General features: G+C 39.7%; 1 protein-coding gene across 1 annotated transcript in view; it reads left to right on the forward strand.

The window, feature by feature from the left end:
• Positions 1-6,474, forward strand: part of elac2 (elaC ribonuclease Z 2) — a 52,109-nt gene extending 45,635 nt beyond the window's left edge. Inside the window, exons 22-24 of the mRNA XM_043714475.1 lie at positions 774-852; positions 3,736-3,880; positions 4,954-6,474. Of these exons, the coding sequence (XP_043570410.1) occupies positions 774-852; positions 3,736-3,880; positions 4,954-5,208 (479 nt within the window). The 3' untranslated portion in view covers positions 5,209-6,474. The remainder of the gene's footprint in view (positions 1-773; positions 853-3,735; positions 3,881-4,953) is intronic.
• Positions 6,475-16,840: the final 10,366 nt, after the last annotated feature.

A 16,840-nucleotide genomic window follows, 5' to 3' on the forward strand; every position in this document is an offset into this window, starting at 1 on the left:
TGCTAATCAGCCCTATCTGAACCTCCCTATGTCTGATTAAGGCAATTCTTTTTCAAATTTTAAAGCTATTTGAAGAGCTCTCAAGCTCCTTCATTAAAACCCTAATTGGTTTCATGTGCTCTCACAAAGTACAGTTGATACTTTTTGTACTTCATCCAGCATCCCAACCTCTTGAGGTTCCTGGAGTATGGATCATTTAAAGGAATGACAATTGTTTTAGAAGGTACTTGAGAGCTCTTAAATGAATTTGAAGCATTTCTGATGCTAGGAATCTAAGCAAAATTTTAATATTCAATTTGCATCTTTTTGGACCTGTAGAATTTTAGGAATAGGTATAGGCCATTAGGCCCATTGAGTCTGTTTTTATTTTCTTGCCTGTCCTCCATAACTCCTTGAATCTCCTCTCTGTTGAATATACTCCAGGCCAAGTTTGTATTTAATGTCCCAACCTGCGTTACACTCGGCAGAAGAGGATTCCAGAGACCAACAACCCTCAAAGATGAAATAACTCTTCACCTCCATCTCAAATAGGAGCCCTGTTTTACGTTATTCCTGTTGGTTCTGAACATTTTTTTTTCCCTTTGACATGGGGACTATCCCTTCAACAATGTACACTGTCAAATCCTCTCAAGATCATAGGTTTCAATAAGGTCACCTCTCATTCTTAACTCTAATGTGTATAGACCCAAGCTGCTCAAAGTGTCCTTCTAAGTGCCACTTTGAAGTCAGAAGAAGATTGCAGATTTGAAACCCAATGCTTTCTGTTTGAACAGGGCTGAATGCGGATCTCCTGATTCATGAGGCTACACTGGAAGATGGCCTGGAGGAAGAAGCTGTTGAGAAAACTCACAGGTAAGGACGGAACCTAAAGGTTGGAGCATTGGTTTACTTTGCCTGGAAATGTTCCAGAAAATTGCCAAACCTGCACATACCATCCCACAAGGATTTTCTACGATGGCTATCTTTCCTATTTTCTGGTAATTTTGAGCGACAATTATATGGAATAATGGCTGGGAAAACTGAAATTACCATTAATTTAGCTCTTGATTCGAGGCTTTATTGAATTCACATTTCAGGGTCTGCCATGGTGGGATCTGAAACATGTCCATAGAACATTAGCTTGAGTTTCTGGATTAGTAATCTAGTGACATTACCATTACACATAGCTTTCTGGTTGATCTCTGCTGCATGTTTGTAGTCCCTGATAGTGTCACATTAGGTTCATTAATGGAAGGGATACCTGTGGAGAAAAGTCCTCACTAACCATTTTCCCTTGTCTTAGGGCAGAAGGAAGAAAGAGGTAAGAAATGTTGCTGTTATGAAGTTGGAGGTATACTGTACCTTTAAGAGAGTTGAAAGGCTGGCAAGGACTTGGCAAGCCCACAGAGTACTGGAAAATTTAAAGTGTACCATTTGGTCGAACAGCTAGCAGTAACTGGGTTGCTATGAGACAAAACCAAATTCCAATTCAGCCAATCAGTTTAAATGATTCCCCAAGATACCAAACTCAAATCAAGTTTGATTTTAATATTGTCAACATACTAAATGCAATGAAACAATTCAATGTTTCGGTGTATAAATGTCAGACATTTTGAACAGTTAGCCAGAGTGGCAAAGAGCAGCAAGCCACCAACCAGTACGGACTGCCAGCAAAACGGCTCTCTCTAAAAGGTACCTTTTTTAACTATCAAAGACTTGTGAAGCAGAATCCCTAAGCCGCAGAAAAATCTACAGAGGAAACTTGGCAAAGCTGACTGGTTTTGAAATGTGGTTATATTTTTTTGATAAATCATAATCGGGATTTTTATCGGACTAGTGTAGCAGACAGGGAGGTAAAAGATAGTTTAAGGGAAAGGAGTTGTAAATAGTTGTGAGTTAATATTCTCTGTTAAACTTAAAGAATAAAGTTGTTAATCTTTTGCTTTAAATATTGACTTGTGGGGTGATTCTTTGCCCCTTGAATTTTATCAGATTACAGCACAGGCTGAATCTTATCTGTGTTGCTGGTTTAAATTAGAGGGGTTTACCCTGTGTTGTAACATTGTTCATTTGCTTAATTGTAGAAAGGACAATATGGCTTCACTTCAAGGATAAAAGAGAACTATTTTGGACTTCGCACTAAAGTCAGTTCTTATAGAGACCCGATGTTGTGAATGGGGAAAGAGACCATTCAGAGTCTCTCTGAGGAATGTTAGATCTGATATATGTATTTAGCTAAAAATAAGTAGATTCTGAACATCTAACTGCCATTTGCCAAGAAACAATCACTGTCTTGATGTAATTACATTGGGTTGCCACTATGCATTTAAAAAAAAACTCCTGAGGGCTATAGAGAAAATAGATAATGGATTATAGTATCCAACAGGGAACAAATATAGCTATAACCGTGGTTTATTGGACATGATTTTCTAAATGTGGGGGATGTTGGTGTAAAGTTGAGGCAGACAATTTTGCTCTTTTAGGTCAGGGTTTCTATCTTGGGACAAGTGGAATTTATGGCACCATACTGTCAGGGCAACAGTCACCTGGCAACGCCTTTCACTGGAGTTGATTCTTGACATCCAATTCAAGATAATTGGAGGGTCAACAGGAGGTTCTGCACCTTGAAGGGAAACAAAAGCTGATATTAAATTAGATTACCTACAGTGTGGAAACAGGCCCTTTGGCCAGGAAGTCCACACCGACCCTCCGAAGAGTAACCCACTCAGACCCATTCCCCTACAGTTATCCTGACTAGTGGACCTAAACTATGGGCAATTTAGCATGGCCAATTTGCTTGACCTGCACATTTTTGGATTGTGGGAAGAAACCAGGAGGAAACCCATGCAGACACTGGGAGAATGTGCAAACTCCACACAGACAGTTGCCCGAGGCAGGAATTGAACCTGGGTCCCTGACGCTGTGAGGCAGCAATACTAATCATTGAGCCACCATGCCGCCCTATGATAGTTCAGACAGGAGAGAGGGCATCTTGGTTTTTCTGAGAAGGCCACTTCAATCTGTTTAAGTAATAAGTGAGAAAGGTGTCCATAGAAGTGTTCAGAGGGGAGATGCCTCAGAACAGCCTGTGGCAAGGTAGACTTGGTTATGCCATCTCTGAAGGCCCAGTAACCCCCCCCCCCCCACACACACACACACACACACACACTCTCTCCTCTTAGCACTCACCCGCCCAAATCATGCTGGAAAGACCCTGTAAGAGCAATTGACATGAGAAGAAAGATCATTTCATGCACTTGTACTGCTTTCAGCTTTCTTCTGGATTTCTCCTCCTTGTCTCTTGATCTGTGGTGCTGAAGCTTCTAGATACTTTGATTTATTTTGATTTCCCTGTTGCCTCAAGTGATTCAAACCATGGAGCAAAGCGAGTGAGCATGCTGCTTTTAATTAAGTTTGCTTGCAATTATACTGTCCCTGCACAGACTCTTTCAATAATGCTGTGATTGAGTAATTCTATAAACTGTCTCAATGTAGAATATTTTAATTTGCAGCTTTTCATTCTTAGCTTAACCCCTCAGCCCCATTCTCTCCAGCACAATTATCCCACGTGCTTGAATATTGATGATTTTTAAACAAGTGGTACCTCGCCGACTCATGTCTGAAGCAGGCATTTTTAAATTCTTTTCATTTGACTTTTGTCAGGATGAGTTCCAAATTACATTTCCTCTTAATTCTTGTAGCTGATATTCTGCCAGTCTCTGGTTTTAACCCTTTCTCTGTTGTTATTTGTTCCAGCACCACCTCACAAGCCATCAATGTCGGTATGCAGATGAAGGCCAAATTCATCATGTTAAATCATTTCAGCCAGAGATATGCCAAGATTCCTCTATTCAGTGCTGACTTCAATGAGAAAGTTGGAATAGCCTTTGATCATATGAGGGTAAGTATGTTTACGTTTGTGTCCCCGGTTAAAATTCAGTTTGGTTATGTTTAGCAAAACACTTGTCAGAAACCTGTGAAGTAGGCAAGAAACAACTATCCCATTAATCCTGTCCCTTCATTTGCTGTGCAGACATGCCAGAGACTCTTTCAGCTGTGTAATCTTCTGGAAAAGGCAAAAATTGGGGAGGGAGACTTCCAAGGCCAGTAAAGAGAAAATCCGGATATTTCCTACCTACAGGACAGACTGAATTGCTCTGCAGTGTGCTGGCATTGACTAGATGGGCTGAGTGATCTCCTCATAGAAGCCCCACAGTGTGGAAACAGGCCATTTGGCTCAACTATTCCTGATGAAGGGCTTTTGCCCGAAACGTCGATTTCGCTGCTCCTTGGATGCTGCCTGAACTGCTGTGATCTTCCAGCACCACTAATCCAGAATCTGGTTTCCAGCATCTGCAGTCATTGTTTTTAACCTCAACATATCCACGTCAACCTTCTGAAGAGTAACCCACCCAGACCGATTCCCTTACTCTATTATCCTACATTTTTTACCCTTGACCTACACATCCCTGAACACTATGGGCAATTTAGCATGGCCAATTCACCTAACCTGCACACCTTTTGGATTGTGAGGGGCGGGGGGGAGCCCACGCAGACACTGGGAGAACATGCAAACTCCACACACACAGTCGCCTGAAGCTGGAATTGAACCTGGGTCCCTGGTGCTGAGGCAGCAGTGCTAGCCACTGATCCACTGTATCGCCCCTATGATGTCATTATTGTGGTCCTTCAGACCAGTCCAAGAGATATCATTGTTACTTGCTATAGTTATAAAAGATACTGCAATGTGAACCATTTTAATGTTTATTTCAATTATTTCAACGCTGCGATTAGACGTTCATGACTTTTATATTAATTCTTTAAAAAAAAAGGCCTCTGGATAACTTTGAGTAGAGTCCACATTACAGACAGGCCCAGATTCTCATTTAACTCTTCTAAAGAGCTTTCCTCTTTTTGTTGCATTGAGGCCTTGATTGACTACTTGACCGTAATCCAAAAATCATTTCTGCGCAGGTTCGGTTTGGTGATTTTAGAACCATTCCTAAGCTCACCCTGCCCCTCCAAGCCCTATTTGCGGAGGAGATTGAAGAGATGGAGGAACGCCGTGAGAAGAGAGAGCTTCGGCAAATGAAGGAAGCCCAGAATACTCTGAGTACAAATGGGCCTATGGCCCAGGGACCATCGTCCAGTGAGGCAGTCGCTGGGAAGAAACGAGTGGTTGAAGAACCCGATCACAACCTGCATCACAAAAAAATAAAATTGACTTGAGATGCTACTTAGAACTAATTAATGATTTGAAAGACTTGGCTCATTACCCCAGAGGAATAGCATACAGGAAAGCAAACTGTGTGCAGTGACCTTGAACTGATTTTATTTTGTTGCATAACCGAGTTTTGTGTATTGGTTTTACTAGTAGGTAACAGTGACCGTGGTTTGCAGTAATTGGGTTATATTTTGATTTTTAATTGACACAGCAATTTAAGTTGCAAACCCAATCATCCAGATGCCTTTGCCTCCCAACTTGACCCCTCTTTTTTTTTTTAATCCTTTTTGTTGGTTTGGAAAGTGATCTCTCAAGCGACTGCTAACATGGATGAGGCAAACATCCTGTATTTTTCTCAATCCAAAGAAGGACGACAAATAATCCAAATAATTATGTTGAATTTTGGTTTGAGAACCAGATGCCTGAAGTCAGGCTTTGAAGTGTTCTTTTTAGAAAGTCTGTCATTCTCTCATCCCATCTTTTATTTCGTAAGTGGTTTATTCCGAAATGCTGCTGTCCTCGTCTACTTCCTCTCTCTCAGGTGCACAGGCACTGCTGTTTTCTCTCAGATACACAGGCACTGGTGTTGTATCTCAGATACAGAGGCACCTTCACCTGTTTTTTGATTTGATTTATTGTTGTCACATGTACTGGGGTACAGTGAACAGGTTTGTGTGCAGTACAGGCAGATCATACCATACAAAATGCATTAGGGTAATAGAACAGAGCGAGGAATACAATGTTACAGCTGCTGAGAAGGTGTGTGAAGAGTGAGGTCAGCATTAAATTTGAGAGGGCCATTCAAAAGTCTAATAGCAAGGAAGAAGCTGTTCTTGAGTCTGTTGGTTTGTATTTAAGTTTTTCTATCATCTCCCCTCCTGCCATTGCTGCTTTGCAGTACTGTCTACAGTCAGTAACCCAGCGCTGAATTCATTTGCCATCTGACTCATCCTTCCATTGAAAAATCTCCATGTTGAGTACACTGTCAGAAGTAATTTACTGCGGTTCTGAACTCCTCCCTGTTTCAGAGGAGAGGACTGAGAAAGCCCAATGTCTGGAAAAGTGTACATCCATCTCTGAGAATGTATTTATTGTAAAGGTGTGCAAAAGTTATTTTGAACATCTGCAGAATGGATCACAAGTAACATTTGATTTAGCAAATTTATGTTCACCTACTTATGCTTTCCATGTAATGACCTGTACCACATGCATCATTCATTTTGAAACTGGTGTTGAATCTTGAGAATGATTAATAAATTCTTGCCAATTTGTGATGCTGTACTCTGATGTTATACTTCAGTGATACCAATTATTTTAGATAAATTATTTCCACGTCCTTGTTGGTGGAATGTGCACAGAAGCTTGAAATTCTCAGATTCCTTATCTGGCTTAAGATTTATATTATTCTTTATCTATTTTTTAACTGTTACTGTCTCAGACTTTATAATTTGTTTAATTTTCAAATTAAGGGATTTATTTTCCAAAGTGGAAATTTGAAGGAATTTTTTCTGAAGTAAAATAGTGAATTCTTAATCGAATTGAAGTCAGTAATGAAAACCATAATGAAACTGGGCAACGTGAGGGAACTGAATGCTATCTTTTTAACTATCATTGCGGCACTTCCCCAACCTATGGAATCACCTATCAATATCCATCACACAGTTGGAATACTGGGAGCAGTTTTGATCCTGTTTATCTGGAAAAAGTAAATACTGGCATTGGAGACAGTCCAGAGGATGTTTAATCCTGGGTATGGTGGAATTGTGGAATGAGGTGAGGTTGAGTAAATTGGGCTGCACTCCAGTTTAGGAGAATGAGCAGCTACCTTACTGAAACATATCAGGTTCTTGGGGTTGATGACAAGGGTAATGCACAAAGGTTTGTTCCCCTTTAGAGTCTAGGACCAGAGAGAATCATCTCAGAATAAAGAAGTCACACATTTAAGGCAGAAATGAGGTGGAATTTCTTTGAGGGGAATGAAACTGTTTCTTTACCATAGAATCATTAAGTATACAGTACTCAAGACGGAGATTTTTAATCAGTGAGGGAAACCAGGCTTACAGAGAAAAGTGGAATGAGGGATGATTAATTGAATGGTGCAGCAGTATCCAAGGGCTGAATGGATAACTTCTGCAAGAATGTATTCTGTTCCTCTTGGTAAGAGAGAAGTAATGGCACTGTCATTGGGCTAGTCACTCTGGAGACTAACCCTCTGGGGAAACTGCTTGAAACCTTGCCATGGCAGTTATTGGAACTTATCCAGATTTAATGAATCTATTTTAAAAGCTAGTCTCAGTAATAGTGCCAAGAGACTGTTGTTGGTAGTTGTTGAAAACCGATCTGGTTCATTAATGTACTTTTTAGGAAAGGAAATCTATCGTCTTTGCCTGGTCTGGCCTGCATGTGACTGCAGGCCCACAACAACGTAGTTGCCTCTTCACTGGACTCTGTCATGTCCCAGTAAGCTACTCTGTTCAAGGGCAGTTATCAATATGCAGCTAATGCTGGTCAGTGGTGTCTGTAACCTGTGGAAAAAGTAAATAGAATACAATGATTGTTCTTTGCTGTTCTATAGCCTCCATAATGAGAGTTTAAAACGGGGAGGAGAAATGTTTATTTTAACAATAAACTGAGTACAATACACAGTGAGAGGCCTATATCATTTGTGCATGTGCAAGATGTAACTTTGAATCTCCTTGATCTTCAATAATTTGCATGAGGATGAACTAAAGTGCTGCACTCTGCTTATCTAAAATTAAATTTACCTTTTTCATTTATATTCAAAGCTGACATTAGTAACGGTATGTTATCTCATTTTACTAGAACAGTTAAGCGAGTCCATAAACCTTAATTCTGGTTAATAGTTATCAAAACAGAATAATTAAAATGCTTGGTCTGACTGTAGGTATTTTGGATCAATAGCCCTGGTGATGCATTTACCCCAAGCAAAGGTCTGGTGCTTGATATTAGTCCTGATCGGTTAACTAGGTTGCCTGATAAATGCAGTAGTCAAGATTAGAGTGGTGCTGGAAAAGCACAGCAGGTCAGGCAGCATCCGAGGAGCAGGAAAATCAATATTTCGGGCAGGAGCCCTTCATCAGGAAGGTCTTCCCGATGAAGGGCTCCTACCCGAAACGTCGATTTCCCTGCTCCTCGGATGCTGCCTGACCTGCTGTGATTTTCCAGCACCAATCTAATCTTGACTCTGATCTCCAGTATCTGCAGTCCTCACTTTCGCCTGAAAAATGCAGTACTTCAGTTGAGGGAATTTATACATTAACAATTGGTTTCGGTCATGTTCTACAATGCTATACTAAAACTAAAGTACAAATAGTTAAAACTGGTCCAAATGTTTGTACAACTTGAAGTTTATCAACCAAAACTAGTAGTTTTGGATGCCAGGCCACTGATTTTTTTTTTTGAAGACAAAACTCTAAACCCTGCTCCTAACCTGTATATGGGTTTAAAAGCAGCAAAACAGAGGTGGGCAGATTAACTCACACCAGGGAATGAGTTGTCAATTTTGACTGTGTGAATGAGGTTGGCAGTTTGTTTACTCTGCTCTACAGCACTGACTTTGGCAGGCAGGGTTTCTCAGGCCCTGAGAACAACCCAGCAGTTTCTGAGAGCAGGAGTGACCTTACAGCACAGCCTGTGGGTCAGGTGGAGGATGAGTCCTTCCTGTCCCCTCACCACAGCATCAAGATTGAACCAGGCCATTTTTATTTTTTTCCTGGGATGTGTGTTGCTGGCTATACCAACATTTGTTGCCCACCCTTAGTTGCTATTTAAGGTGGTTGAGTGCCCACCGTGAAATCCTGCAGTTTGTGTGGTTTAGGTGCACTTTTGTTCAGAAGGCAGTTCAGGATTTTGATGCAGTGACAGTGAAGAATTGGCAATTATATTTCCGAGTCACGATGGTGTGTGCGGTTCAAGATGGTAACTTCCAGGTACTGGTGTTCACGTACATACCTAACCTTTGTTCTAGGTCAGGATTTGGAAGAAGGTGTTGAAGAAACTATTTTGGCTCAAACCTATCTTTTCCATATTCTTTCCTGTCTGACTGGGAATGTGGCCTGTCAATCATCCTGACTTTGTGTATTTTCGGAACCTGATCTCCAGCCCAAGTATTTTAAAGACGATTACTAGAGTGTGTATAAGTAAACATTGTTTGTTTTCATTTAAAGTATTGTTAATTTTAGATTAAAGTTATTACTTTTGTTTGGGAAGTTGAAGGTAAATCCAAGGAATAAAATAACAAGCAAAATGTGTAGATTGGTAATTTTTCTTTTTTAGCAATTAATTGGAATTTAGCAGTTGGAAATGGGTACAATAATGCAGCTTTTTGATGGATATCTTAACTAGACTCAAGCTATGGAATGTTGTAATGTTGATGTTTTGGTTACGGTGAAAGGAAGTATGACACAGACAAAAAATATTTAGTTTTAATTATTTTTAGTTTTAGAATGTTTGGCACTTAGTCTTTTTGCTAATCCATTGCAAAGTATTGGTCATAAAATTGTTTTTTTTTTTGTGTAGACTTCAGAACTATAATCTGTTAATTGAATTTTAAAATCAAACATTTGAACTATTTTCCATTTTCCTGATGTCCATCCCTTTTTCCTGAATTATGGGTCTATTTGGTCTAACCTGTGTCCATTTTTCACTCATAACAGAGCAAAGGATTACCTTTTCAGCATCATTACACTGTATGCTAGAAGGTATATGAACGATAAAACTACAAAGATAGAATATCTGAAATAAACTGAAAAAGTGGGTAATAATCGGCCAGCCAGCCAGCAGCTGAGACTGATGGTTCATTAAGCGTTTCTAAGAAACAAACAATTGTATAGATATTCCTTTAATGTTTTCCTGTCAGTTTCTGGTCAGTTAACTATAAAAGTGGTAAAATATTGGGTTGAGAGTTGAACAGATTAGGCCTACAGTTGTTTGCAACATCCTGGAAGACAATTGGCTTCCAGGTGTGTAAGCAGTTTAGAGGCAAAAAGTTTTGCTTTGGAGTTCACGTTCCAAGGGGTTTTGGGGAAAAAGTGCCTGGGAAACTTTGAGTTGTGACTGCACTGTTACCAAATATGGGTGGGATTGAAGGTAAGCACAGGAGAACGAAGACGTGCAAGGGGACTTGAGTAGAAGGTGTAGAAGTGAGAAGGAGTGTGACCACCAAGAGATTTCTAGTTGATAAATAGTTAGCTCCAGTGGATTTGTAAGGATGCTAATGGAAGAACGCAGAGAATGATTGCTGAACAAGAAATTCTCGCCTCCTACCTTTGCTCTTGAGAAAAACGGATTTTCTCATTAAAATGTGGAAAGGAAAGGAGATTGATATGTCACACCGCTTTATTAGACCACTCTATGGCTGGCTTGAAAGGAATTGGCTGAGGCGGAGATTTCTTCTTTTCCAGTATGTGCGCATCGCTGACTTAGTACTTAATTGCCAATTCCTCATTACTGTTCTCATCTACTATAATATGTCTTTCTACAATTCCTGTGTGGCTTTCAAGACAACAGCTTAAAAATATACTTGATCCTGGCTTGGGTTTTCAGTGATGTTTAGCTGATTTAGCAGTAGCATTTTGTGTCCTGTAGACAATAAAGTGAAAGCTATCAAAGTTTTCTTGTAATTGTTTGTTCTCCTAAGAAACGCATTTCTAATACTTAACAAATGAATTCACTTTCATTACATGCAACAAATTATTGCAAAATGTTGAACTCAGTGGAATGACTCATACTGGAAAATAATGGTGTGTTCATGTGAAATTGGCTAACAAATTCGAGGAGTTAGAATAGGGTGCTGCAAATTTGCAGAACTTACTGATCAATTATGTCATTCCATCATTTCTTTTGTACAAGCTGTGCTTCTTCCTTGACTTCAAGAAGTGTCAGAGCTGAAAATGTGTTGCTGGAAAAGCGCAGCAGGTCAGGCAGCATCCAGGGAACAGGAGAATCGACGTTTCGGGCATAAGCCCTTCTTCAGGAGGGCTTATGCCCGAAACGTCGATTCTCCTGTTCCCTGGATGCTGCCTGACCTGCGCTTTTCCAGCAACACATTTTCAGCTCTGATCTCCAGCATCTGCAGACCTCACTTTCTCCTTCAAGAAGTGTCACCCTTGTGCACCATTTAACTCCCAAATTGTGGTTCCAATAGTGAATTGTATCACCACAGTTGGGTACTGGGTGACAAGGTCTTATACACTGAAGTCTGTTGGCATTTACATAGGTCTTTTCCTCCTCTCTCTGAATTGCAATGCATACAAATGGCAGGGATACATGATCATATTGGTTCCGACTCCCAAACTTTTAAGTATCGTCACTTCTGCAATGAAGTGATTGGGAATTATGAGTGAATTGAAGCACTCGTTAAACGTAAGCTTTATTGATTGAAATTGGTCTTTTTATGTGTACAGGATACATACACTTTTGAGTGAAATCTGTATCAGACCGCTTGTGGATTTAATCATGGAATTGATGAACTCATAAGGAGGCCACATCATCAATGAAAAATAACCTTCAAAATGCAGTAAAGGACCAAAAGGTTTTAGTTGACAGAGGAGATACCACCAAGTGGATTGAAGCCATTTCAGTACAAAAATAAAGCACTGGGTTTAGTTCTAGATGGGGTAGAATTGAAAAGCAGAGATGCATTGTTCAATTTTTGCGGATCTGTGGTATGGTGATGTGGGGTGCTGGTATTGGACTAGGGTGGACAAAATCAGACGTCGCACAACACCAGGTTACAGTCCAACGGGTTTATCTGCAATCGCAACCTTTCGGAGTGCTGCTTCTTAGTTAGGTGAAGACTTCACCTGATGAAGGAGCAGCGCTCTGAAAGCTTGTGATTTCAAATAAACCTGTTGGACTATAACCTGGTGTTGTGTGACTTCTGACTTAATGGTAAACTGCATAGCTCTAAACTATTATAAATAAATTAGAGGCACACAGAAGATGCAAAAGCCATTTAGAAAAAATATAACAGATCTATTGATAAAGATTGACCAGGCTGCGATTCTTCTCGAACACAGTCTGATGGGGGTTACTACAATTTGAAAGAGCTTGACAGGGTAGATGTTGGTTAGCCTTTTCTATGCATGGGGCTGAAGGTTCAAGAGACATCAAAAATAGAAATGTGATCATTAATAAATTCAAGAGGGAATTGAAGACTAAATTACTTTGCTCATTATTTAAAATATGTAGTTTGCTACCACGCAGGATAGTTGAGGTAAATAACAGGGATGCATGAATAAACACTAAAGAAAATGGAATGAAAAGGTGATGCTGATTAGGTGAAATAAAAACGATAAAGAAAAAATCTCAGGCAGAGCACAAATTCCAGCAGGTATTAATTGGGCTGAATGGATTATTTCTGTCCTATTCGTTCCACGTGAAGTTAAGCTTTTTAGCTTCAATTTCATTACACTTTAGGAACTTTTTAAAGTATTCTCTGGAAACTTTGCTTCAAAAGTAGATGCTAAAATGTTTTTGTCATTTTTGTTGTGAAGGTGACATGGTTTGAAGGATATGAGTCATAAATGCATTTGGTCAAAACATCCTTTTGCAAGAAGTCCTTTGACTTAAGCTAAATGACCAGACAAGCTACCAGGTGAGACCATTGCTGAAGTGATTATCAAATTGAGCTTTTGCAGTCCAGCAAAGAAGCCAGAAACAGGCTCCGTTCACAAAAGATCCATACCTAAAGATGTGCTGCTCAGCAACCTCAGTAATCTGGGAGACTGACAAAAAAACTATGACTATCTTAGAGTTCTGTGAGGGCACCTGTCTGTGACTCCGAGAAACAGCAAACCTCATCTAGTGCATTTGCAGAAATATGCTGAAAGGAAACGCTTATGGCCTTGTCAATGTTTTATTTTAAAAATTAAAGCATGAAGGAAGGAGTAAAACTTCACTGGGATTGTGCGTTTGAAAAATATAATGATGGGAAAAAAACATTGAATCATTTGCTGCTTATGAATATATTTTTCCTCATTGTCTTTTAAAGCTATGTTTCCCCTATTTTTAATGAGGTAAACTTAGGGTCCTACAGCACGGAGACAGGCTCTTTGGCCCAAACTGGTCCATGCCAATTAAAATGTCAATCCAAGCAAACCCCATTTTCCTGCGCTTGGCTCATATCCTTCTGATCCTTTCCTATCCATGTATTTACCCAAATGCCTTTTAAATGTTGTTAATGTACCCACCTCAACCACTTCTGCTGGCAGCTCATTCTAAGTGTGCCATCCTCTGCTTTTAAAAAAAAAAGTTGCCCTCAAGTTCCATTTTATTCTTTGCCTCTAACCTTAAACTGATTCCCTCTGGTCCTCTACTCCCCAACCTTGAGAAAAAGACTGAGTGCATTCACCCTATCCATGCCTCTCATGATCTTGCACTCTTCTATAAGAGTCTCCTACTCTCTAAAGAAAACCATCCTAGCTTGTTCAACCATCCCTATAACTCAGACCATTGAGCCCAGGCAACTTTCTTGTGAATTTCTTCTGCACTTTTTCCAATTTAATAACATCCTTTTTGTAACAAGGTGACCAAAACTGAACACAATACCCCAAGTGTGGCCCAACCAACATCCTGTATAACTGCAATATAACTTCCCAACTTCGAGACTCCGTACCCTGACTGATGAAGGCCAGTTGCCAAAAACTGCCTCCACTGCCCTGTCTACCTGTGACTCCACTTTGAGAACTGTGAACCTGAACTCCAAGATCCCTTTGTTAAACTACACTCCTCAAGGCCCTACCATTCACCATGAAATTCCTACCTTGATTTGACTTTCCAAAATGTAAGACCTCACATTTATCTACATTAAATGCCATTTGCTATTTCTCAGCCCACTTCCCCAGCTGATAAACTTCCTCACTATCCGTGATATTGCCTCTTTTAGTATCATCTGCAAACTTACTAATCATGTCTTGTACATTCTCATCCATATCATTGATAAAAGATAACAGACAGTAATGGACCCAACACCGACCCCTGAGTCACTCCAGTAGTCACAGGTCTCCAGTCCAGCAAGCATCCTTCCACTATTACCCTCTGTTTCATACCAATTGTGTACCCAATTTGCCAGCTCGCCCTGGATTCCATGTGATCTAATCTCCCAGAGCAGTCTAACACGTGCAACCTTATTCAAGGCCTTATCCTGAAATCCATATAGACTACATCTACTTCCCCACCCTCGTCAACCTTCTTGGTGACTTCATCAAAGAAGTCGAACAGATTTGAGAGGCATGATCTCCCACACACAAAGCCATGCTGACTACTTATAATCAAACCCTGTGTTTCCAATGTTTGTACACTTATCTCAGAATTTTGTCAAGTAACTTTCCCACCACAGATGTTAGGCTTCCTCATCTATTTTTAAACTTATGTATTTTTAACAAACGAGCAGTGGAAGCCACTTGTGATTATTCTCAGTGACTGTCCATCTACATTCTGTCTAATGTTTCCTGCCACTATGTGGACCTCCAAGGACCAAAATTGATAGTGACTTCCAAAACTGGAACCAGACCAATTTGCATATGGATTGGCATGCAGACACATTCTATGCAGTTGTGTGGCTTACAGTGAATTTTGTTGACCTGCATGGTAACCAATTTGCAAAAACAAAACTTAGATCATATCAAGTCAGTTTTCACTTTGAAATCCAACTGGTCCAGTATCAATATCAAATGGTATCGTAATGTAAATAATTTCTCTTATTGTTGAAACTTCTAATGGTTTGTAATATTTGGAAAATACGATGGGTTTGCTGTTTTGGATGCAATGTGATTTGATTCCAAGGGAACTCTGCTTGCTACTGCTGATGAGTCTAGGATACTCTAGATTGTTTTAATGGTTATAATGAATAGCTGAGAAATTTGAGCTATGTTGTGATGTATTTATTGTTACACTTAGATAAAATGGGACCATTAACTGGAATAATCAGGTTGACAATAATAGCTTGGATGATGAGTTCATATAATGCTTTCAAGATAACTTCTTGGAGCAGCACCTTCTGGAATCAACCGGAGAGCAGGTTAAATTAGACTTGTGTAAAGAGACATCATCATAAAGTCCACCTCTCTCCAGCTGTAGCCACAATGGGATTAATTTGAATGTAAAATTCCAAGGGAGAGGATTGGGTCCAAGGCGAGTATTTAAAACCTAAATGAGGGCAACTACATGGGCCAGAAAGTTGAACGAGTTGAAAAGAACTGGGATCCTAAGAGACAGATTGTTAAGAAGTAGCAGCATACTTTTCAGGAAATATTTCAGACTAAGTATGTTCCTACCAGGACCCATCATCTGTGGCTATCTCAAAAAGGGAATGAAGACATCAAGATTCCATGCAGAGATATGTGGTAGATCACATTATTGATTATTAAGGAGCTTATAGTTGGCTGTTTAGAAAATTTCAAGTTAATCAGGAAGACATCATTGGAGAAAATAAAACTTGGGTCTGACCAAACCAGGTTTCACAGTGGAATTTGACTCATCCAAAATCAACATCAACGAGTTTTTTTTATTGAAAGGTAATGTTTAACCACTTTATAGGAATTACTTGAAGGAATAACATACTCTGGATAAAGGGCAGCCCATTGCTATACTGTACCTGGATTTCCAGAAGGCATTTGATATGGTGCTATGTGAAAGGTTACTGCACAAAGTAGAAACACATCATGTAGTGAGTAGCATCCCAGTATAGATAGATGATTAGCTGGCTGACAGAAAACAGCACATATATAAATGGGTCTTTCCTTGATTAGTAAGATGTGCCAACTGGGGTCCCACAGGGGTCTGAATCGATTCTCTGCTTTTTACAACTTATATCAATGAGAGTTGTAGGTATGTACAGTATGGAAACAGACTATTCAGTCCAACTCATCCATGCCAATCAGATATCCCCAATTAATCCAGTCCCATTTGCTAGCACTTGGCCCATATCCCAAGGCACGGTAGCTAAACTTGTCAGTGAGGTATGTTGTGAAGAAGACACATGGATGCAGACCAATATATTTAGTTTGAATAGATGGAGTATAATGTGGGAAAATGTATAATTACATCATTATTCTTGCTGCTAAAGTGAAGAGAGTATTATGTCAATGGAGAATGGTTGGTTGTAGAATTCCAAGGTACTCTAGAATGAGTTACAAAAATGTTCTGCAGGTGCAGCAAGTAATCAAGAAAGCTAATAGAATGTTTTATTACAAGAGGAATTGAACATAAACAAAAGGATGTTTTGGTTTAGTTATACAGGGCATTGGTAAGACTGCATCACTTACTGTGCACCGTTTTTGTCTCCTTTATTAACAAATATAAATTTGTTGGTTCATTAGATTGATACCTGAGTGAACAAAAATTGTCTTACAAGAATCCGGGTTTACAGACTGGGCATGTTTTCACTGGGGTTTTGGAGAGTGAGGAATGACTTGATTTGATCCTGAACTGTCTTGACAAGATGGGTGTGGAAATGATGTTTGCTTGTATGGGTGAGTCCAGCATTCAAAGGTTAAAGGTTTTCCTTTTTGGACTGAGCTGAGGGAAAACATTTTTTCTTTGAGGCTGAGAGACTTTGGATGTTAGCCTTGCATGTTGGTAAAGGTTATTGAATATTTTTAAGACATAGAAAGA

The sequence above is a fragment of the Chiloscyllium plagiosum genome, chromosome 24, assembly GCF_004010195.1.
Source record: "Chiloscyllium plagiosum isolate BGI_BamShark_2017 chromosome 24, ASM401019v2, whole genome shotgun sequence".
In the NCBI taxonomy this organism is placed as follows: Eukaryota; Metazoa; Chordata; class Chondrichthyes; order Orectolobiformes; family Hemiscylliidae; genus Chiloscyllium; species Chiloscyllium plagiosum.